Source organism: Vicugna pacos, chromosome 18, assembly GCF_048564905.1.
Source record: "Vicugna pacos chromosome 18, VicPac4, whole genome shotgun sequence".
NCBI lineage: Eukaryota > Metazoa > Chordata > Mammalia > Artiodactyla > Camelidae > Vicugna > Vicugna pacos.
The window spans coordinates 15,502,827-15,527,214 of NC_133004.1; the positions used below are offsets into that span (position 1 = coordinate 15,502,827).

The window sequence follows — 24,388 nt, forward strand, 5'->3', positions numbered from 1 at the left end:
TGGTCTGGCAAGAAATTCAGTGGTGGGAAACCTTCACGTGTATGAAATGGTTGGGGATCTAGTCACATTTGAATCATACATTCATTCAACAAATATGTATTGAGTACTTGCTATGTCCCAGGCATTTGGGATATCATAGTGAACAAAACATTCTTTTGTGGGTGGGGAGATGGACAGTGAATAAACGGGGGAAAACTGGAGAAAAGGCAGAGACAGACGATAGGGAGATGGAAAGTGGGACAGGAATCACAATTTCCTGGCCTAAATTTTGGGGCAAAATTATATTCTCCCTTGAGGCACAAATATGTAGAGATGTATACCCTTTTCCTCCATTCTCTTCTTCAGCCACACTGCCTTGGTTGTCATCAAGAAGTTGAGACCCTGATCACCAGTCTCTCAAGAATTGGAGGAGACAGAATGGGAGATACTGGCCGAGTATCTCCGGGAAGGAGGGTGGCCCTAGGTGAACGATGTTAGCCAGATAGGGCGGCTATGACGGGGGCACATTAATGCCAAATGAAGAGCTATTTGGGCTGGTTTTGAGTGACTTAAACCAACCTGGTTTCTGGTTTGGGCTATAGTGAGAAAGTAAGTTCTCCCACGTGAGGAGAGAACTGGGTGAATAAATTACAGATGGGTTGAGAGGGGTATGTAATAATGATGCCAGCAAGTGCTGATTGGCGTTGACCGCTCGCTCCGATAGGGGTTCTCTTCCAGGGAGCCTACAGGCGTTATCATCTATCTGCCCGAGGTCTCACGGCTGCGCGCAGGGTTTCGGCCCCTACCCCTGACTGCCGCCGGGGCTTTCTGGGTGACCAAATGCCCGGGACGGGGTAGCTGCCGGGCCACTCGCCACGCTAGGGCTGAGGGACCAAGTAGCCCGCATCGGAGCGCCCCGAGGCCCAGCCCGCCCGCGAGGCTCCAGGCGGGCACCCGGAGAGAAGCCGAGGCGGCGCGGGGCGCGGGGCGCGGGGGGCGCGGCGCTGCGGGCCTCGGGCGGGCGGGCGAGTGGGCCCTGGCGGCGGCGGCGGCGGCGGCGGCGGCGGCGGCAGCAGCGGCGGCGGGCGGGCCACTCCCTGCTCCGCCTCCCCGCTCCGCCCTCCCGCTCCGCCCTCCGGCTCAGCGCCCGCCCTCCCGCTCTTCTCGCTCGCTCGCTCTCGGGCCCCCCATGCGGATGTGACATTTCACGCCGCCGCCATTTTGAGAGAGAGCCGAGCCGAGCCGCCGGGCGCCGCGTCCGCTGCCGGAGCCCCGACGACGACGCCGAGGAGGCGGAGGCCGCAGCGCCCCGAGCGCGGCCGGCCCGTCGCCCGCCCGCGCCGCCGCCGCTCCCGCCGGCCCCAGGCCCCGCAGGCCCGCCGCGGCCGGCCAGGCCTCCCGCCCGCCGCGCCCGGCCCGAGGCGGGGCTGACTCCGCGGCCCCCGCCCGGCCGCCCTCCGCCCCCGGCCGGCTCGCGGCCCCGCAGCCCCGGCCCCGGCGGCGGGAGGCGGGCCCCGCGGCGGCGGCGGCGGCGGCGGCGGCCGCAGCGAGCGACGAGGCCGCCCGGCCCGGCCCGCCGGCCGCCCGCCCGCCTCGGCGCCGAGATTGGGCGAATCGCGAGCAAGTACGTGCGCGTCTCCCTGCCGCCGCCGCCGCCGCCGCCGCCCGCCGCGGGCCGCCCCGGGGCCGCCGCCGCCGACGACGCGCGGGAGGAGGAGGAGGAGGCCGCCCCGCCGCCGCCGCCGCCGCCCCGGCTCGCCGCCGCCGCCGCCGCCGCCCGCCCGCCGGGCCCGCAGCCCCGGCCTCCGGCCGCAGGCGAGGCCCAGGCCGCGGCCGACATGAACCACCAGCAGCAGCAGCAGCAGCAGAAAGCGGGCGAGCAGCAGCTGAGCGAGCCCGAGGACATGGAGATGGAAGGTGAGGCCCGCGGGCCGGCGGTGGCGGGGCCTGGGGGCGCCTTCCATTGTGGTCGGGGGGAGCCGCGGGAGCCACGCGAGGGGCTCGCCATCTTTAACCAGGCCCCGGGCGGCCGCGGGCCTCGGCCTGGCCGCCCCGACCCGGCGGGCCCGGCTGGGGCGAGGCTGCACCGTCATGCCGGGCCCACGGGCGGGGGGCGGCCGGCGGCCCCCGGCCCAGCTCATTGTGTGGCCCTGCGGGACCCGGGCGGCCTCGCCAGCACAAAGCGCCGGGAGCCCGGAGTTGTAAATTAGGGCGCTCCGGCCGCGGAGGGACGCAGGCGTTTGCTGGCTGCTGGCGGCTGCCGAGTGTCCGGGCTGGGAGCCGGACTCCGGGGACCGTCCCCCTGGTGGGGCGTCGCGGGGGCCTGCCTCGCCCGGCCTGGCCGTGGCCGTAAGGTCGGGGAACCGGAGACCTCCTTAGGCTCGGGGCTCGCCCACACCTGCGCCCGTGCGCTCCCCCGGAGAGGCCGCCGGGGCTTTGAAGCGGCCCTCGGTCGCTTCATCACAGCACTTGTTAGCGTCGGGCTTCATTTTGAAACACCTGCAAGGAACGCAGAGGTTCTCAGCTTTTGGACGGGCCCAGAGTTCTGTGCCAGGCGCTCTTCGTTTCTCTAAGTTAACTGTTTTTCGGAGAGTTAATAACCTGGCTGTGTGCGGCGCAGTCAGCATGCGGCCAGGTGTGTGTTTGAAACGACGTGAAAGCCCCCAGCCCACGACTACCTACGTCCGAATCAAACCTGGACTCCAAAGGTAACGTAATTTTCTGTCCATGTGTACCCGAAGTTTTCCAGGGTACTGTACTTCGGTGATAGAGATTTGGTGTAGAGACACTGGAGGGGAAAGGGTCTTCGGCTTACATAGCTAAAGCAAAGTTGGTCACTGGAAGGCATTTTTTATTTCTCATGGCCCCAACTACTTAAAAGGGCAAAGTCTGAGGAGTCTTAACAGAGAGTCTCCTTACCTACCTTGAGGGGGACAGACAGGCAAGAGTCAAAAGGGGGCACCTGAATGAACAGGGCATTGAATGTTCTGTTCTTGTGCTTTTAGCAAGTGATGCTGGGTTGCATAAATGAATGGGGCCGCTGAGGAAGTTCAGGTAAAGCAGCATTTGTCCTGTGGGGTGGCTACACGTGTGGGGCCCTGCACCCTGGTTGGTGGGAACACTGGTATTCCCCTGTGAGAGGTAAACTGCCACTAATTGGATGCTCACTGAAAAAATGGCCTGCACGATTGCAAAAGGCAAAGGTGTAAATGCCTGCAGAAAGCACTTCCTAGTGGTACTTACAGTGGCCAGTAATGGGGGACAGGAGAACCGAGTGCACCCCAAGGACCAGCCTGTCTATTTCACCTGGCCCCAGCGAGGCAGTAATGCCATGGAGCTTTTGGCATGTGTCATTAAACCAATGAGCTGAAGGAACACATTGCTGAGAATTTTGTGTATTCCTTGTATGCCACGTAAAAGAAGGGTTGCTTTTCAGTCTCTTTTTGAAACATCACCCAGTTAAGACAAAAATCCAGTAGTGCTAGCATATCCGTGTCCACGTACATTCTTACAACTTTTTAAGTGCTCCGAACACTAGTGAGTTGATAAACACGGACCTCACTTGAGTATATTTCTGATACAGAACTGGGTCCCTGGGGACACTGATGTTCACAAGTTTCAGGGACTTTAAGACTAGAGGGGGTTGAAGAGTGGGAGAAGAATTTTCAGAAGGCGATGCGTGCTTTCAAGACTATTTTCTCGTGGAGTCTTGTTCTCATATCAAAGTCTTGGCAAAATCATTCCTAAAATCTGCAAATTTACTAGCATCTCAAATTGCATGACAAGGTTGTAGTTTATTACTGCTGAGCCCTTAAACTTAAGTCTTGTTTTTGAGTGGGCTTCTGTCCCAGATTGATTATCCAGAAGATAACCTTGCCTTTGTAGGGCTTACGGTTGTTGACACTGTGAGCACCCCCTGATGCAAGAAGAGTGGGAATGACTGTTGACTCTGGTTGACTTCATATGCCAGGCTGTGTGAGTTACTTGCACCTGTTTGGTGTTTTGCCTTGATTCCTATAGATTCAGCAGCTGGGAGCTGTCAGGGTTCTGACCAGCTTGAGGAAGGGAAGGCTTTGTTGATGAGGAGCATCTTGCCCGCTCCTCCTGGACTGGGTGGTTTCGAAGGAGCCTGGGAGACTGGTTTGGTTGACAGGTTTTTTCCTATCAACAGGTCAGTGTTAGTTTGCTCTCGACCTGCTCTGCTTTAGAGGGGTTGCATGTGCCTTTGAACTCTGCACAGCCCTTGCACATCTGCTGGAGAATAACAGCGCTCAGCGTTAGTTACTTTAAAAATGTCCTTTTTTGAGCAGTTAGGAAAGTTGTGAAGGGCAGAGAGGGAAAAGGTAGGGGGGTGTGTGTTGGCAGTTCATCCGGGTCGGGCCCACATGCTTCCTTCCTTTAAGGCCTTCCTGTAAGATCGTGTGTTTTCAGGTTGGGAGGCAAGTAGAACTGTTTCGGTGGTGGCGTTACTAGGTCTGGCCAGGAATGAATTTGCTTGGCAGTTTATTTACTCACAGTCTAACTCGGAGTGGGTGCAGGCCGAGGGGCTGAGGGAGTGACTTGCACCGGCCTCTGCCCTCTTGAGTACTTGAGAGGTGATAATCTGGTCTGTTTTATGCCCCTCGAGTCGACAGGAAGCTTTCCCAAGGTCTTGCTTCTGCTGCATAGGCTGGCTTGCACAAATGTAAATACCTTGATGTTTGTTCCCCGGTGTGGTTCTTCTGCCCGTGTGAGCAGTCTCTGTGTCAGAGTGTGATCTTTGAGACTAATAGGAACAGACAGTTTTGTTTGACTTTTGTTCAACACTGCGACTACTGCTATCAGGACACGAAGCTGGGAGCAAACCAACGAGTCGCCTGCATTTTCTGAAAAGAATCGATCACTGCCTTCTGTGTGTTTTTGTTTAAGGGACAGCAGTGGTGGGCTTCTTTTTCTTTCAAACTTGTGTGGGTAGACGTTACTTTTCTGCTGAAGCAAGTTTGGGAGTGGAAAGTGAATTCACTTGCACACACGCACCCAAATAAACTACACGTGGGCATTTTATTCTATCTAAAACATTTCCTTTTCAAACAGCAAAGTAACAAGACAAAAATCAAATAATATGAGAGTATTTTTTCCTCTCACATTAGCTATGGGTGGTAAAATAACTCTGCCAGCTGCAGAGCTGCAGCTGAAGCGCTGAACATCAGCTTGGAGAACCCAGAAGAAATACAGAAATATAGAAGAAATTAGGCCAAACCTAGAAACACCTGACTCAGATGGAGCCTGTCAGGTTCTGACGGGATTGGTAGTTGCTCTCCACAGGCATCAGCCCTCCTGATGTTTCCAAGCTGCTGATTTTGATAATATGTAAACAAAAGGTTGATAACAGCAAATATTGGAAGAAAGTTCATACCTTTGTTTTTTGGATTTTTTTTAACTTTTTGTAATCAGTTTTGTGGGAAGGGAGAAAAAAGCCATTGACTTCAGACTCAGGGTGGGGCAGTGCAGTGGGAGCACAGGCTCAGTGCCAGGCCTGCGTCTCAGCGGGGACTTTGCCACTTGTTGTGTGACCTCACACGCATTGCTGAAGCACTCAGTGCCTCAGTTTCTGCATCCTTGAAAAGGAAGGTCAGCCGTATCCTGCAGGACTGTCGTGAGGGTGAAGGCACAAAGCGTTTGTAAAGTGCTGGGTGCGCGGTTGTGAGCGTAGACGTTCAGTCGGTGGCGGTGTGATGGGGAACACACAGGTGAGGCGGGTCGGCTTTGGGTGCTTCCACAGCAATTACATCCGAACAAGGATTAGAAAGAAAGCTGACCGACCTCAATCTCAGCAGCAGCATTTATAAAATCCTGGGCTCGGTGTGCCTAAATAGATATTTAAGATTAACGGTATATTATTTTAAGAAAAACTAAACATGATGGATGGATGTTATGCGTTGTGAGACTGCTGCTGAACAGTGGTCAGCTCGGTAGCCTTTTCTGAGAGTGTTCTTGTCGTTGAACTAGTGTGAGAGCACCCTGTGGTGAATTTGAGGTGAGAATCAGGTTGTAGCAGGGGAGCTGGGTCACTGAGCCTCCAGGCTTTGGGAGTCGGCCTGAATTCTTGTCTCTGAATCCCACATCCTGTTACCAAGCCCTTTTGGTTTTCCACCCGCCACCCTAAATGAGGCCCCTGTTGCCTCATGCTGGGACTTTGCAATAGCCTTCTTACTGGTCTCTGCTTCCACTCTTCCTGGACCCCACACAGCAGTGAAAAACGGGCTGCCCTGTCACTTCCCTGCTCATAGGGACTCGGGCAAGCTACCTTCCTCATCCAGGTAGATGGGTGGGCGCATGGCCCAGTCTGCGCCATCAGTCATCAGCCTGCTTTGTGCTCCAAGCGTACAGTGGTGCTGCATGTGGTCCAGCTCTGGCCCTTGGGCCCTGTACTTGCGTAGGTGGCACCGCCATCCTGGAGCACAGACAGGACAGGTACCCCAGGTTGGTTCAGATGCCACCTTTTCCCTGGCCCTCTCTGGTGGCCTCAGCCTCCTGCCCTGCTTTCTGTCTGTGGAGTCATCACTGTGAACCGCCCTGCTGGACTGTTTGTGCTGAAGATGCCCATCTTATGTTCCTTTTGTGTTAAATTTATTTGTGGTGGACACTCATTCAGGAAACGGCAGTTTTGAGGCTAAACAGTAACAAAGGAGATGGCAGGCGGGCAGGGTAGCGTGTGAAAGAGAAAGCCGAAACCATAAACCAATATTGCCTTGATAGCTGCTAATTCAGTTTTATTGCTTTTAACGTAAGTTGCTTCCAGTGGCACTTTTGATCCTTTTGCAAGGAAGAACTTGTTTTCCAAACAAGGTAATTAACGGACCTTTGTGAATCGCTGAAAGTCTGCGTATTCTAAAATTTGTTGGTTATTGTTTCTGGTTTTTTGCATGAGGTGTATGGAGCCTGGGTACTTCTGCTTGATTTCCAAGGCAACTTTTACTCTGGAGACCTGAGTTGTAACAAGGTATTTCTTGACATGTACTGTGACAGAGTTAAATGTTAAATGTCACCTGCTTCATAAACTTCTTGTTCTGAACTAATTTGGACTTAGGAAAGTTGAAGGAAGCAGGATTTTAAGTGTCATGCGTAGGCAAGAAAGCCAGTTATGCCATTTTTGTAGTAAGTTAACACATGGCTCAGCTAATGAGAAGTCAGATGTGTTGAAATTCTCTTGAAGAGAAGCAGGCCTGCTCCAGAGGGTTGGTGATTTAAACTTGGAGGTTGGAAAGGGAGGTAATTAGAAAGTTTCTCATGTAGGGTAATACACCGACCTGGCAAGAGGTAATGCCTGCAGAACTTGGTGATGACGCCACTGAGTGTGAGACTAGCAGAGCCGGGGATGGGGAGGAAGAGGGGCCTCTGGGAGAGCGCGCCTGGAGGGGTGGTGTTGTCATCTGTAGTCCAGGAGAGCTGGGAAGAGAAGACCACTCCAGGGGGACAGGGACTGGAGGGCTCACCGCGGGGTGTGAGCTGGGCCCTCTCTGGGCTGTCCACATGTTGTGTCTGGGACCACTGTTACGAGGTCACAGCTGCTGATATTCACGGAAATGCTCACGTGTCCTTCCAGGGAGCCCAAGCTACCCCAGTCATCAGGAGCTTTATTTGACTAAATGTGAGAGAGTACTGTGTCTGAGTCTCAAGATGGTGGTCCTTCCTTCTTTTTGGGGTCATTTGAGAATCTGATAGAGAAGGAGGTTCCCTTGGGACCAAAACAGTTCTGTATGATTTTCCCGCCTGGCACAGACTACTTGAAACCAGGCCCTCTCTTGGTTTTGATTCCATGCCAGTGACTAAATTGGTTTGCCTGACACTGGGAGGGCAGTGTTCTGTGTGAGGTACCAGCCCCCAGAATATTCCCTGGGGAAGCAACAAGTTGTTAAACAGGCCTCTGGTTTGGAAAGGGCTGTACGAGATTGTTGGGGTGACCTGTATGCAGAGGCTGATCACACCCAGGGTGTAGCCACAGGTGTCTGGGTGGTGATCTGACTTCTTGGCTCCTTCCTGCCACCCCCTTCGTGGTACTTTGTGGAAGAGTTGAGTGGGTCTTTTCCCAGGGGAACCGTTTGGTTTTGCTCTCACGTATAGGCTGGACGAACTAAGCTTAATCATCTAGAGTTGCAGGTGTGTTTCATCAATGTGACGTTGGGGAATAAATTACATTTCAAGGCTCTTAATTGACCCTGTGCAACTTCTGCTTTCAGACAAACACATAAAACGCTCCTTAACATGTTTACATGGTTAGATAGTCCAGCTCTTCTTTTTAAATAGTGTAGGGTAGGTAATTTTGAAGTGCTTGCTTGGTAGTTTGTCAGCTTGGAGGAGAAATTATTCAAAAAAATTGTGTGTGAATTGGTTAAAAACATCCCACTACCTCTGTTGCTGTTTTATAACCATCTTTGATGGACACATAAGAATTCTCCCTCCAGATTCTCAGCCTTTCCTCTTCTTTGGCTTGTAGGGACAGAGGGCGACCACACAGGAATGCCTGGCGTGCAGAACGCCCTCAGAACTAGCTGGTGGAGTGAGGTTGCTGTGGCCTCTGAGTCCCAGCCTTTGGGCAGTCCCTCCCCCTCCTGACCGCGGAGCAGCAGTGGCCGGCGGCTGCTTCTCCTGATCTGTGTGGTATCTTACCTGTGCTAACCGGAGGATTCCTTGTTTCTCCGGAGCACTCCAGGTCTCCTGGGGGTACTGATGAGACCAAACTGAGACGCTTTCCTACTAAGACCCGTCTTGCTCGAGTAAGCCACTCAGCCTCTCATTTTCCAATGGGGGCAGGAGAGATGACATATGGGGGTAGGAGGACGCTAAAGGTTTTGTGTAATAAGGTAGCCTCAAGGTAACAATTTTAAGATAATAAAAATGCCATTCCTTAACTGACTAGCCACATTTCAGGTGCTCAGTAGCCACCCATGAGTGAGCAGATACAGCACATGTCCATCGGTGCAGAAAGTGTAGTGGCCAGAGTTTACCTAGACAATCTCCTTGGATCCTGGACTAGAAGGTGTTTCTGGTAGCATTAGTGTCACACTGAATGTTAGAAAGATACAGTGTGTCCTGGAAAAGCAAAATTAAAATGAGTGAAAGCTTTGGAAACTTGTGAATAAATAGTTCCTGGGCAAATCTGCAGAGAGCAGGTTTTATTCAGTTATTAGTGAAGAACCAGGTTATTTTCCTTTAATTTCCAGTCCATTGTGGACTGTTTCTAAACGGTATTTTGTAGAAATGAAGTACAAACAAATTATTTAAGAAATGAAATAAAAAGACACATACAAAATGCAAGCCTGAGTTTATTATTAAATTCAGTGAACTTAAAGTCACATTACAACAGTTATTATTTAGAACAAACACACATAGGAAGAGGAAATTGCAGAAACTGTACAATATACAGTTCATTGGAAGTCTGTGTAGGCCATTAATATAAAGAAACGTACTCTTGCACTTGTAACCTTGTAATTCCACTGTTGGAATTAAACAATTTTGTGTGAAATAGCAATTCCTCATTCTTAAAAGCTTACACACACACTTGGAAGGAACGCATCATACATGACTAGTTTTTCAAGTAACGTTCCTGCTTGAATGGATAGCATCCCTGCCTTTCATAGAGGATGATGTTTATCCAAGTTGTTTTTATGTTTGTTTTACTAATAAGTGTGTGAATCCAGTACTGCAGGGGTGTACTGCTAAGACTGGGAGCGATCTTAAAGCAGTTTTCCAAACTGTAGGCGACCTCAACTATATTCTATAAATTTATATCTAAATTATGTTTCATTGGAAGAAATGTGTTCTGGGTTATATTTACTTGGGTTGCAGTCAACCGCCTAACCCTAAAATTGTACATACTGTAAGGAGGTCCCATGTGACACATGACACCACACTCTACTTTGACAGCACACAAACCAGCCCATGCTTGGATGTCACGGGAAGGTCAGATTGCTGAAATGTCTCCACACTTGCTCTTCCTGTGGGTGAGGTCCACAGAGGACACCTGCTGGCAGGCTCTGTGCAGGCACCTTTGGTTTTGTGTCCCCCCACCCCCACCCCCGGATTTGTCTTGTCTGGATTTCCATGAGTACCAGGGCTCATGGCTTCTGACAGCCTCGTGGCTGCAGAGCTGTGCTGCTGTTCATCAAGTATGCATTGATGAGGCCTCTCCCGACCGGCAGGTGCAGTGCTGTCTGCCCCCTGCACTTGACCAGCTCCTGGGGTGGATGCTCTGGTTCAGTTGTGTGGGGGGAGGGCTGTGATGGAGTAGGGAGGGGGTGTGCCACTGAGGAAGGTGAGGACGAGGACAAGTGGGGAAGGGGTGGGACAGCTGAGGCTTCACGGAGAAGGTGACATAGCTAAGTTTGAAAAGAAGGGGCTGTGTGATCAGAGGCAGGAGGTGAAGAACAGAACCATGGGCTTAGGATCTTCAAGTCTGTGGCTAGAGGGATAGTCTCTGTGGTCCCCAGAATAATGGCCCACAGAGGTGTGTGTCCTAATCTCTGGGAGCTATGACTTTTGCTTACATGGCTGAGGGACTTTGCAGGTGTAAGTTAAGGATCCCTAGATGGGGAGATTATCCAGCATTATCCAGGTGGACCCATATAATAACAAGGTCCTTAGCCTGTAGAAGAGGGAGGTTGGAGTAGGGTGATGTGAGGAGACTGTTGCTGGCTGTGAGGATGGAAAGGGGGAGCCAAGGAGAAGCTGGAAAAGGCAAGGAAACAGATTCTCCCCTCGAACCTCCAGAGGAGCCTAGCCCTGCTGATACATTGATTTTAGCTCAGTGAGGCCCATTTTGGACTTCTGACCTCCAAAACTGTAAAAGAATGAGTGTGTGTTGTATAACCCAGTAAGTTAGTGATAATTTATTTCAGCATCCATCAGGAACTAATACAGGATCCAAGAAGGTGGGTAAGAGGCAGCTGGTGGGCGTCTAGTAAATGTAGCCAGCCTTGAACCTTAGAGAGCCGCACAGAGGCTGGAAGAGTGTGTGGCAGCTGACCCTGGCTGAGGACCCTCCCTGCGCCAGGCCGGGATTGGAGGGCCGTGCCTGTGGTAACTCGTGCCACGTTACCACAGTAGCTGTAGCAGCATCCCCATCATGTAGCAGAGTGAGTTGAATAACCTGTCCAGGGTCAGTGGCAGAGGTGGGATTTGAACCCACAGCATCTGGCTTCACAGAAATTTGCAATTCGTCATAGCCAGTAGACAGCATTGGTCACAAAGCAGTGGTTGCTGCTTTTTACTTGAAACACACCTGCTACCTTCTCCCACGGTTCTTACCTCACCGCCCCACAAGAGGTAAGCTGCCAGTGGCTTCCTAGCCTGAAGGGTTTTGTGTGGTTCACCACATGCTTTGAACATGGAAGTAGCTCACTGCCGAAACCAGCTGGGGCCACCATACCTACCCTTCAGCAAGTGGAATATGGTGGCAGAAGATGATACCGAGCAGAACAGATGTTTTTAAAGGTAGACGCCTCCTTCCTTTAAGAATCAAGTATTCAGTAACACGTTATAATAAGATCCTGAGCTGAAGTGAATCATCCTTAAAGCAAACCATTCAGGGTTCTGGGCATGTGGAGAGGTTCAGAACTTGAGAAGGCTCACGCCTTGTCAGCCAGGGCTCAGGGCTCAGGGCACAGGCTTACTGCATTTCAGAGGACCCAGTTCTGTGGACCTACAGGGTCAGACCTAACTACAGGCACCTCCAACCAAAGTACAGACCCCATCCACTTCAGTTGTCTGGTCATCCCACCGCCATAACCCTGCACCTACGCGTGAGCTAGCCGAAGCTCCTCCCAGCCACACAAGTCACTGACCTGGCTGCACCCCTGCTCTGTCCCAGGGTCCTGACCAGCTGCATTTGTCTCCTCCTGTTGCCTAAGTTATCTGTCAAAGACAGCAGCTTTTGCAAGGTGGAAGGAAAACTGGGTCAGAGGTGCCAGAGCCCCGGATTCCTCAACTGGGCAGGGGTTGAAAGGAGAGAGATGTCCTAAGAGGCCAACCTGACTGCTTCATTAACTGCCGGCTAGCTGCGTGGTATTGTTTTTGTGGCATGTTCTAGATATTTTCCTTTTGGGCCCTTTTCCCTGACAGTTTTAAAACAAGAGATAGATACACAACTTTAAAAGCAGCAACACACAGTAACTGCTAATGAATGTGGTCACCACTGGGTTGGCAACATTGAGATCTCCAAGCGAGTCGATTTGGGGGGTGTCTGGAGAAGATGCAGGTAAGTGACCCATGGGCATCCTAGTGGTGGGGACTCAGAATGCAGATGATCTTTAGAGGTGAGACTAGTTGAGCTTCAAGATGCATGGTGGCCAGCGGTGCAAGTTAAGGGCAGGCAGGTCCTGGGGGTGACTGACGGTGGCAGCTCCTGCTGCGTGCTCACGCAGGTCATGGGGATCGTGATTTCACAAGCATGGTCTTTGGGAGCTGTTAAAAGTCTTGAGGATTATGCTAAAGTTGATTATTAACTGCCTTGGGCTTTATGGGGAGAGGGAGATTTAATACTACAAATCTGGGAAGTTTTCTGTTACGGCCAGTATTTCCTTGGAAATTAGAGGCTGTTACCTTAAGTCTTGAGATTTCTCTTTTGATGAAGTTTTTAAGTCCTATAAGTTTTGTAAGGCCTTTTATTCTTAAAATACTTGTTTCATTTTGGGTATGTTATCAGGACGTTCTTGGTCATGGGATTTAGTTTCAGAGCAAAAGTGACTATCGTGTACTCTGCAGGCAGTGTGGCAGCCACAGCCTCTCGGCGGTGGGTCAGACACTCAGCTCCTCAGCCAGATTCCAGGGGCCCGAGGGCCACCTGTGGCTTGTGGGTTCTGCACTGGGCGGTGCAGCTGTGGAATGTCTCCCTTGTCATAGAAAGTTCTACCAGCCAGGTGCTGTTCTAGACCCAGCCTGTGAACTAGGTTTAGCTTTGCCTTTCTAGCAGGCTGCCTGGGAGAGGATTGCTTAGAACAATAGAAAACCAAGCATTTTCTTCTGTGAAGCCTAGGAAGAAGGGTCCCCAGACTGGCTCTGCTTAGTGCATGCTTGCTGGTCAGTTCAGATCATTGCTTCAGGCACTGGGGTGGGGTGGTTTACAAAGATGAAGAGGTGATTAGATGTCTTTGCTTGAGGAGTCAGCAGGATGTAGACCGGTCATGTGAACACATAATTAATGCAGGATAGAAAGTGATGAATGCCACGCGAGGTGAAGAGTTAAGGGTTCTGGAAGGGGAGGAGAGTGATTACATCTGGCTGCAGGGAAGCAGGAAGGCTTGCTGAGTGGGCTGTAGAGGGTGGTTAGGATTTGAGTTCTGGGGGATTTGAGGTGAGAGAGCCAGAGGCAAGGCTTCTGGGGAGAGGGTAATAGAGGCCCCGCCTTTGTTTCTTGGACATGTGCTTTGTATTGTAATTAACACTGAGCTGTGTTTCTTTGCTCTTCTCCCCTCTTTGATGCTGGGGGTGTTCCCCATGCCTTGAACCTCTGCACACGGTACCAAATAATCAAATGCATTCATTTTTATGTTTTAGTTTTAATAGGACCGGAACGTGCCGCCATGTTAAATGTCAATTAACCCAAAGTTTTCCTGTTTTGGTAACCATTATGAAGGGTTAGATTTGCATCTACTCTTCTGTAAGTTTTCCTAATAGAATATGTTAGTAGTCACCATGATTTTTAAAATATCAACATATATTGAGATGATTCACACATTTCACAGTTCAGCCATGTAAAGCATACAGTTTATTGGTTTTTATTATGTGCACAGTTGTGTAACCATCAACGTGATTTTGAACATCAGGGTATTTTTTAGGTTTGTTTGTTTAATGAAGGCACTGGGGACTGAACCCAGGACCCCGTGCACGCCAAGCATGCCCTCTGCCACCGAGCTGTACTCCCCACCCCTAGCATACATTTATAGGAAATATTTTCTAAAACAAAAATTTAATGACAATGGCATTGTTTATACATTTTTGCAGATTTCTTTGTTGTCTGGCTTAATAGAAGACAGCTGGATTCTCATATGCTTCTGCAATGTGATTTTACTGAAAATGTAAAGAAAACTCAGTCTTAAAAAAAAGAAAACTCAGTCTTAGGTATGTAGTTAGCAAAAGGAGTCATATCTTAATGTTTAATAGCTTTTTCAGGTAATTGTGGCAATTCTTTCATACTGAACCAAAATTTAGTAACTTAAGGTTAATTAACAACGTGCAGTTTGAAACCCTATGGATTAGCTTCTCCTTCTCTACTACATTAAAATTCATTGGTCTGTCTTGAACTTTGAATGGATCATTTCTAATGTCATTCATTAGTCATTTGGAAAACATTGATACACAGTTATACAGATCTTACAAATGTTGGCATATTTCATTTTACAATTGCATTAAAAAGCCCCTAAAACATCACATTGATGTGTGTAGCAGTCTTGTGCTGTCACCTAGTTGGGGACAGGGTTGTAGTTGTAACTCCAGAAAGCTCACTGGGACAGAGCAGTGACTGTTGTTGTTTATGTAAGAGTCTTACTGCTTCTTGGCAGAAGGTGAAGATGGTTGAATGATAATCAGCAAGTGGCAGCCCAGTCATCCCCATGCCATGGCGGTGGGCAGCAGGTAGTGTTGGATGGTCTTCTGTAATGGGAAATTGTCCTGTGGTCCCCCTCACACATACAGGTGTATATAGTGAGATAGTCCCGTTAAGATGAGTAACAGAAATGTGGTGAGAAATCAAGGACAGAGCATTAAACCAGAAGTGATTGTGATTTTGATTATTTTGCTTTCTACTCCTTCGTAATGGCCAGTATTCCACTTACTTACTGTTTGTGTCTTCCCCCCATTTTCCAGTAGCTTGTGTGGAACAGTTGGAACTCTTTGGGAACTGGTCTGAATTAAAACGTAGCTTGTGATACAGCACACCTCATTTATGTACACAAGTTTATTAGAGTAGCATGTGTGTGTGTCCGACCTCCCATTTTCCTGGCTTTTTGAGTTTTTCGACTCCCCCTCCTCCTACAGAAAAGGAGCCATGATGCAGACATTTGTGGACTCCTTTGTACAAGGCCTCCTGAAGGTCCTGGGGCAGAAAGGCTCAGACCTGCTTCCTTTATGCTCTTTCAGTTCTCTTTTCCCGAACAGCTAAAGGTCTGAACTCAGGGGAGTGTTTATTTAAAGAGTAAGTCATTTCTTAATTCTTTCCCCTGTTCTACAGGTGTTTTTCTCCTTTTGCTTTACATACAGTAAAACTGCCTTTGGGGTGAATGGCTCTGAGTTTTAACATCTTTGTAGGTCTGTGTGACCACGGCCACAGGCAGGACACAGAACAGCCCCTCATGCTGTTCTTTTAGTCACATCTCTACTGGACGCCAAGCTCTGGCCACCACAGATGTGCTCTCCATCCCTTAGGGTTTTGTCATTTTGCAAATGTATAAATGGTATCATGCAGCATATAGCCTTTGTCGACAGGCTGCTTTGCTTCAGAGCCATGCCTCTGAGAAGCATGCAAGTCCGGTGTATCAGTCATTCGTTGCTCTGTATTGCTGGGAAGTATTGCCGTTGTGTGGACATCCAGTCCTACCAGGGGACATCTGGGTTGTCTCCAGTTTTTGCCAGTTTGTCAGGATAAAGGAAATATATATGTATGGTTCACAAAAATCTGACATGAGTTTTCATTTCTCTAGAGGAAGGTTCGAATTGTTGGGTGTATGGGAAGGTATGCTTAACTTCATAAGAAATTGCCGGACTACTTCCAGGAAGCCTGGGCACTCTTGCCTTACCACCGACCGTGTCTGAGAGGTTGATGATCCTCATCCTCCTTGTCAGACACGTTTGTCTGTTTGTCCCTATAGACATCCCTGTACCCTCTTTGAAGTCTCTGCTTAAGTATTGCTTGTTTTTTTTTTCATTATTACTGTCACATTTGAGAGCTCCTTATATATTCAATACAAGTTCTTTGTCAGGTGACTTGCAAGTATTTCTCTCAGTCTCTAGTTTATTCTCTTAACAGTGTCTTTCCAGAGAAGTTTATCAAAATTCTCTTTTATAGATCTTGCTTTTGTTGTTAGGTCTAAGAATTCTTTGCCATACTCCATGTGTTCACTTCTAAAAGCCTTAAATGTTAAAAAGTTTTAAACCGTGTATATCACCTGTGGCCCATTATGAGTTAATATGTGTGTAAGGTGTGAAGTTGAGGTTCTTTTCCTTTTTGGCATATAGATGTCCAGTTGTTTCTTTAGTGTTGATAAGTGTCCTCCTTCCATTACTTACACCTCTGTCAGAAACCAAGCCGTTTATGTTTATGTGGGTCTATTTGCGGGCTCTCCTGCTCAATCGATCTCCTTTGCTAATACAGCGCTATGTTGATTTCTGAAGCTTCGTCGTGAGTTAAAATCAGGCAGTGTAATTGTTTCACTTCTTCTGCTTTCACTTATTCTGCTGAGATTTTGATTAGAATTGTGTTCAAACATACAGATTAGTAGACCTGAGTGGTGGTCTACCGGCACCAGTTTGTAAAAAACAAACGAAAAATACCAGAAACAACTTGGTTTTCTGTCCTAGGCTGTTCTGTTTGTGGCTTATTTATATTTAAATAATGGAACTCATTTGAAATTGGCTGTGCTTGACTAGTTTTTAAAAGTTTTAATTAGCACAATCAAGAATTTGTTTAAAATCTCTTCTAAACCCAATCCTCAGCCCCTAATTGCCTTTTTTCCCCCCCAAACATTGACAACAAATTTTATTTCTCAAGTGGGACAAGAGTAAGGGAAAAGGCTCTTGGAATTTCTTCAATTATTCCTTTCTTGGTTTAGTGGTATAGAAATTGAAAGATAAAATTAAAAGAGGAAGTTTAATAGGGAAAGTGATAACAGGCTATGAATGTGTGCCCTTTTCCCCCCATTTTTTAAATTGAAATGTAGTTGATTTACAGTGTTTCGGGTGTACAGTGAAGTGGTTCAGTTATACATGTATATATAGAAATCTGTTCTTTTTCAGATTCTTTTCCGTCATAGGTTATTGTAAGATATTGAGTATAGTTCCCTGTGCTATACAGTAGGCCCTTGTTGGTTATCTATTTTGTATCTGTTAGTCCCAAGCTCACACTTCCACTTTGGCAACCATAAGATTGTTTTCTATGTTTGTGAGACTATTTCTGTTTTGTAAATAAGTTCATTTGTGTCATTATTTAGATTCCACATTTAAGTGATACCATCATATTTATCTTTCTCTGACTTCACTTAGTATGATAATCTCTAGGTCAAACCATGTTGGTGCAAATGGCATTATTTCCTTTTATGGCTGAGTAATCCGTTGAATACATATACCACATCTTCTTTATCCAATCTCACTGCCTCTTGCTCCCAAATGGGCCACTGCTACACCCTTTCCCTTCATTGGTACAACGTCTAAGGGCTGCTTACGGTGGTGTCAGGCCATAGGCAGTATTTTGGTTGTGCCTTTTTGCACTGTTATTTGCTTTGCTTTGCATGTATGTGCGTTTTTACTCTTGTTATTAAAGGCAGGATATATTCACTGAAACATTAAAACAGCGTGGAAACAAGAAGGCAAGGCTACGTTCTTGAAAGTGGACACTGTATGTACCGTGTGATGGATACTGTCTAGTCCACGTGTGCAGCTTTGTTCTGTATGGACGTCCTGGTAATTAATTCCTCTGTTGGTGGACATTCGCCCTTATGGTAGTTTTACTTTTCCCTAAAACCGCGTGAATGTAGAGTGAATTTATACACATAAGTAAATTTTGCTGATAACTGGGTTTTTTTTTTAAATTTTTTTGTGTGGGGAGGTAATTAGGTTTACTTATTTATTTGTTTAGAGGAGGTACTGGGAATTGAACCCAGGACCTTGTGGACGCTAAGCAAGCACCCTACCACATGAGCTATACCCTCCCCCCTGAGCTATACCCTCCCCCCAAACTGGGGGTTTTAAGCACAAATGTTTAATGTTATTTTTAGAGAAATACTGCAGCAGATGGAGCATTTGTACCGGACTCCGTTGTTCAGTGTACACATTGTTTGCTCTGCAGAGCCTGCAGGAACAGTTGTGATTTGTGGAGCTACTTGTCCCCACACGAAATGGCCCCTTTCTATTTTTTTTTTTGTCCTCTCCGATACAGCTTTATTGAGATATTTCACATACCCTGTAATTCACTCGTGCAGTTCAATGGCTTTTAATATATATTCAACCATCACTGCAGTCAATTTTGGAAGTCAGTTTTGTGCCATAAAGAATCCCGCCGCACTCCTTAGCCACCACCCGCCGCATCTCCCCATCCCTTCCTGCTCTGGGCAACCGCTGGTCTGCCTTCTTTCTCTGTGAATGTACCTGTTCTGGGAACTTTGGAACCATACAATATATGACCCTTAGGATTAATGCACGTTTGTGTTTCAAATTTTTCTCTAAAAAATGGTGCTTCAATGTGAGAAATATTCTTGTGTATATCTTTGGACATGTATGCTAGTTTAGTTGTAATGGATACTAGAAATGGCATTTTGAATGAAAGAATATTTGACTATAAATTTACACTGTAGCCATTGATACCACATTTTGTGATGTGAGACCCTCAATATCAATGGACATTTCCAGTATTTTTGACTGTTAATCTGGTAGATGAAAAATGGTATCGTGTTAGTTAGGAAAGTTGAACATATAAGTCATTTGTATTTCATAAGAATTTCTTTGTTGTAGTTGAGTTGGCTCGTCATGTTTTTAGGATCTCTGGGCACTCTGGATATTAATCCTTCAGTTACTGTGGTTGCAAATACTTCCTGACTTGGTCCTGTAGCTTCTGTGCAGCTCTGTCTCTACGGGGCATGCTGGGACTTGCTTTTCGTTCCCACACGTGGAAGGCTCTACACGGTACAGCAGATAAGGCTGTTTCTTTCTGTGGAGTAAGCCTGTATGTGTAAGAAAGCAATACCGACATGATTCTGAGCTCCTCAGTTGTACAGGATTGTGTCCCCCGTCCGTGTCCAGTCAGCATTCACACCAGTCATCAGTCATCGTTTGTGGGACAGAAGTGATGGGCAGTTAGCATGATCCTCTAGGGAACAGATGATTTTTACATAATGAAGCCAAACTGAAAGCCTCAAACAAATAGTTTTATTTAAGGAAAGCAAATTTATACGTGGTCTTCCCTGGGGCTTTATTTTCATATAACTAATTTAAATCATTATTTCAGAGTGTAGAGCTAACTGACAGGTTTCAATAGAGTGAGTCTACTTTGAACCTTCAGGCTTCATTACTTAGAAGCTGGACAAGAACTGACCTTCCCCCAAAGGCAGGATCACCACCTGCAAGCGGGCTTCCAGCTAGCCTCCTGGGGCATGCACGGAGCCGATCATGTAAAAATGGTAAAACCAGAACACGTTTGTAGTGTTGATACTGCCATGGCTTCATTGTTAATAATGTGACCAAAGGAATTCATCAGAGTCACTAGAGGCTTTCTTGCCAACCTGGCAGGGTCAGGAAAGCACAAAACCACACATCACCCCACATCCTCCATAGAACAGCAGTGGAGCCTCTGATGGGACCCTCCTGCCTGTGATGATTAGGACAGGCTTGATCAGATGGGTGGGTCAGGGTGGTAGCCAAGGTGCAGACTCTGGGACCATCTCAGCGCTGACTCACCTGGCCTTTGAGTGTCATAGTGCTTTCAAGGCCACGGGTGGGTTTCCTGGTCATCTGGTGGGGCACATGCTTTATGGGGACACTTGGGGATGAAATCTGGCATCTGTAACACACCTCCAAGGCCCTGCTCACCCTTCGCCTGAACTGAAGTTCCCACCTTCGCCCTTGCCCTCTGCCCTTGTTCCTGTTCCCTCTGCCTGGAAGGTGCTTCTCCAGGACCTCTGCCTGGCCGGCTCCCTTCACTCTGTGGTCGTGGCCCAGATGTCGCCTCTTCCTTCATGTCCAAGGCCTGTGACTCTGTCTTCCCCTCTGTTACATTATCCCTAGTTCCCTCCAACAAGAAAGTGGAGACCAGGGCGACTAACTTGTTCTCTCCAGAAGTGCAGGGCCCAGCTGCTCTTGACACATCAGGACACTTGGTAAGTAGGGTGACTAACTTCTGTGAGAAGAGGGTGCCCAGCCCCAGCCTCTCCCTCCCCAGGTAGTCCTGTGTTGGGAAAGGAGTCATTAGAATGTCGCCCTCGTTATGAAGCGTCATTACTGTAATTGCAGGCAAGTAGGGCGTGCTGCTCTGAGGGAGAGGCCTGAAATCCCTGTAATATAACGGGAATGGAGTAGAAGCGATCTTTTTGAAGCACAGTTGAAGATTCCCACTTTTTAGAGGTTTCCCTGAGGGAGTGAGGACTGGAAGGCATTTGGGTGTTTGCCCACAGCCCACAAGGGCTCGGTGGTCCTTGTCTGTGACTGGGCGAGTGAGCTGGTTGGCAAACAGGGGCCCCGCTGCCTGGTCAGCTCCTCTTCCTTTCCCCTCAGCGGCTGTCACGGATGGTAGGTAACGTTTGGGACCAGTTAGACCTGGGGTGAGAGTCGAGGCACTCAGACCTACGATTGATTACTCATTATACATTTGTGTCCTTCTAAGAATTTACCCCTCGGTTACCTCCAGGTTCTGCCCAAGGACTAGATGTTTTGCCTCAGAATCCCCCAAAAGGGACCAAAGTTGACACCGCAACCACAGAATTCCCACAGAACTGTAGGTTTTCAGAGACATCTGGAGTTGTTTCCCATCTCCCAGCAGGTTCTGGTTTCTTGGGGATTGTGAGCCCCTGCCTCTGTGGAAGCCCTCTGTGTGCCATGTTCCGGGGGGCAGGGTCACCGCCACGACAGCTCAGCTTCTCAGTGGTGCTCGGTAGTAGTACGTCTTCTGTCTCACCGCTGTGTTATCAGGCTCTTCTCTCCTTTGGCGAACTTAGAGCTAGGGTTTTTGTGGACCAGAACATTGGGAAATGTACTGTATCCGAATCCTTCAAAATAAGTGATGGAGGTGGAAGAGCTCTCCTGGACAGCCTGAGAACTCTGCTGTTCAGAGCCACCTGGCAGCATTCTGGCTCTGGGACACGTTGTTGATCGTTGCCATTGGGAAGAGCACTACTCACGGGGGCTCAATGTGTTTGAGAAGGACAACCTGGTTCACCGTGTCATCTGTAGGGGAATGGTTGAGTAGATCATGACAGGATGTTACGGTGTTATTCAAAATCAAATCCACATACATATTTATGCATATATACATGGGTACTGAATTGGGAGAGCTGTAATTATCTGTGTATTGTGGATGATAAACTCTTTGTTCATGAAGAAAGTGCGTGCACCTTGTGTATGTGTATATAGACGAGCATGGAGAATGCTAGGAAGCTGAGCTTGCTTCCCCTGGGGCTCGGAGGGGGCGAGGCCATAATTTCCCTTCATCACTGCATTGCTTCTGTGAGCATTTCATTCTATAAAATCTCCAAATAAAAATACCTGCCTCTTGGCTCAGGACCTGTACAAAAATGTTTATAGCCATTTTATTTGTAATACTCCCACACTGGAAACAACCCAGATGTTGGCAGGTAAATGGTCAGATAATGGCGTGTCCTGCCATGGCACCCTACTCAGCCGTATAAAGGAACAAATTGTTGACATGAGTCTCAAGGGAGTTATGCTGAGTGTCAGAAGGTGCTCCATGAGGTTACACACTGTGTGCCCATTGGGACAACATTCTTGAAATGGCAGTGGGTAAATGGTTATGGGTATGAGGAGATTGGTTGTTGCCGGGGGTTGTGGGGGTGGGTGAGAAGCACCAACGGGAGGTGGATGTGGCTGTAAAAGGCCACCTGAGGGTCCATGTGCTGTCCTGTGTAGTGTCTTGACGGTGGTGAACACGCAGACCTGCACCATAAGATATGCATGAATGAATAGAAGCAGGATCAGTGTATTGTATCAACGTGAGTCTCCTGGTTGAGAGATTGTGCTATAATTTTGCAAAATGGTGTTATCGGGGTAATTGGGTAAAGGGGAATGGATTTCTGTTATTTTTTTTAACTTTTTTTTTATTGAGTTATAGTCATTTTACAATGTCAAATTCCAGTGTACAAGCACAATTGTTCAGTTATAGATGAACATGGATTTCTGTTATTTTTATAGTAATAAATACTGTCAAAGAACTTTTCGCAGCATTGTGCCTCTTTCTTGAGGACTTCTTTATTTCTTTCCGGAGCTCCATCTGACTTGTACTTCATCTAAGGATTGAGTGTTTGTTCCTCCGTGAGGTAAGGGCCACACAGGCAGATATATCTCATGGAGGGACAGTAAAGAGAGTAGAAAGTGTAGCTGCTCCATAGCCTTACAGGCCTGGGATCTCCCTGTGACAACCCCCTTCATGGTCTGGAATTTCTTTAAGGCCATGGGACCATCTGTAAATAGGGAAGACACCCCACTATGTCAAACTTCAGGCCGTGATCACCACCTTCATACAGTGCCCAGCACATAATAGGGGCCAGCCAGTATGTGGGCATTCTCTCTGCTTTAATTACATGGCAACTTCAGGCGTGCTTCAGTGGATGCTTCATGCTGAGGATTTTTGTGTGTAGGTTTGATACCAGCTATGTTCCTTCTTTTTTAGGCTTTAGGGTTTCTTATGTTGTCTTTTTTAGATTTACAGGAAAGTTGTAGTTAATACAACATGTTCCCCCATGGACCCCTCACCCGGTTTCCACCATTAGCAGTTTATATCAAAAACTACAGAACCAGTAACTCTAGACTTCCTGTTCCCTCACTAATGCTCTTTCTGTTTCTGGACCAATTTGCTTTATGTAGATGATCATCTAAATTGATGAGATTGCTTGGCCCAGTTTTGAGAGGAGCTTTTAAAAAAAAAAATGCTGAGGGAAAACTCCTGGAGATTCTATGCAGTCACTCTGATGTGGCCAAGAGAACCTTCCCCTCCCCCAGCCCCAGCAGATTCTGCTGCAGAGCCATGCAGACATGGCGGGGAACCACAGGCTGGGACGAGAAGGTGACTCAGGAGCTCAGAGTGGGGCTCCTCTGCTGCTGATGGGTTTTCAGAACCAGTACTGCCATTTCTAAACTGTCCTTCTGCAGCATATTTGGGCTTGCCAATTAAGAAATGATTGTGTAGAAAGATACTAGTGCCCTAATTTACTTTGATAATCTCTATTTTATGTAATTTTATGAAAAGTGTGTTCAAACCCAGGAGAGAGAAGAGGAAGGGGACCCAAGCAAGTGCCTGAGGGGATTTGACTTGGAATTCTGGGTGAACTGATAGAGTTGGAATTAAGATGTGCTCTTAAGGCTCCACTTAAGAGTTGTCCTGTGGACAGCCATGAGCTGCGATTTTGCTCACTGGGTTGTATGACTAGTGGGTAATTTTGAGGAGGAATCTGAGGGGCTGAGTGGAGACTGACTCCGAGGCATGGCTGATCTTTATGGCCCAGCTACCACCTGGTGACAGCATACAGACTCTTCGTAGAGAGGCTTTATTGTGGTTGTTTGGTTCCCTCTCTGTCCAGCCTTTTGGGGAGAGGTTTGAGAAATCTTTGAGAAGTGTCGGAAAATGTCAAAGCCAACAACTGGAATTCTGTTTTTCATCTGTTTATCTCATTCAGGAGTGAGATTCAGGTGCTTAATTGGCAGCACAGCATTTCCATAGTAATTGGCCTCTGGATTGTGACATCACAAAGTGGAAGTCTGGGAAGAAGAGTTGAATATAGGCAGAGGCATCCTCAGTAAAAGGAAATAGAGGCTTTGTAACTAATCAGAGCCTTTTGTGTTTCTGAAGTTACTCTCTTAAAAATATTTTGTGCCTCTTACATATGAGATAGATATATATCAAAATTATGCCTCTGATACTTATCACAAGGTTGTTGTCAAAAGGGTTGCCAATCATGAGTTACTGGAAACTTAATGGAAATGATCTTCTGTTGTCGTTCTGGGTGTTGTATAAATTTTGGAGTGATAATTGCTCTCCCCTATCCCCCACCCCCGACATTTAGCATATCAGAGACTTTTGTCTGTTTATTTGAGGCATCATACTGTCATTGGTCTTCGGCGAACATGTCTCGAATCTTACTTGATCATTGTGTGTCAGAAAATTAGTGTTGTAGTTTATATTTGCCCAAGCGAGAGTTAGCACATCTGGGAAAACTCCAATTAGGCACGATATAAAATTCAGGAACAGGTCACTTTATCTATAGTGATAAATATATGTACGTGCCAATCCTGCACTTCTTCCTTGGCAGTAAAGCTGCCTTATCATTTAGGATATTTCTGGAAACCTAGTGCCAACTGTGGTATCGGGTGCCTTCATCATTTAATTCTGGTCCAGGGATTTATCATGCCTTAATTAAATTTTTAATCCTCTTGTTGAGCAATCATTTATGAGGAGTTTTTTTTAAACTGGATATTCAGTCCCTTAGGAGCTAGACTTGAGTTG

The 24,388-nt window shown here is 47.8% G+C and overlaps 1 protein-coding gene across 4 annotated transcripts in view; it reads left to right on the forward strand.

Annotated features, from left to right (window-relative positions):
- Positions 1-1,166: 1,166 nt before the first annotated feature.
- Positions 1,167-24,388, forward strand: part of USP7 (ubiquitin specific peptidase 7) — a 55,205-nt gene continuing 31,983 nt past the window's right edge. Inside the window, exon 1 of one of the 4 annotated variants that reach the window (XM_031687219.2) lies at positions 1,167-1,896. In XM_031687219.2, the coding sequence (XP_031543079.2) occupies positions 1,818-1,896 (79 nt within the window). In that variant the 5' untranslated portion in view covers positions 1,167-1,817. Of the gene's footprint in view, positions 1,897-2,668; positions 2,688-20,017; positions 20,037-22,806; positions 22,952-24,388 lie in introns of those variants that run through there. The other 3 variants (XM_072942229.1, XM_072942228.1, XM_072942227.1) reach the window with 3 other exon arrangements.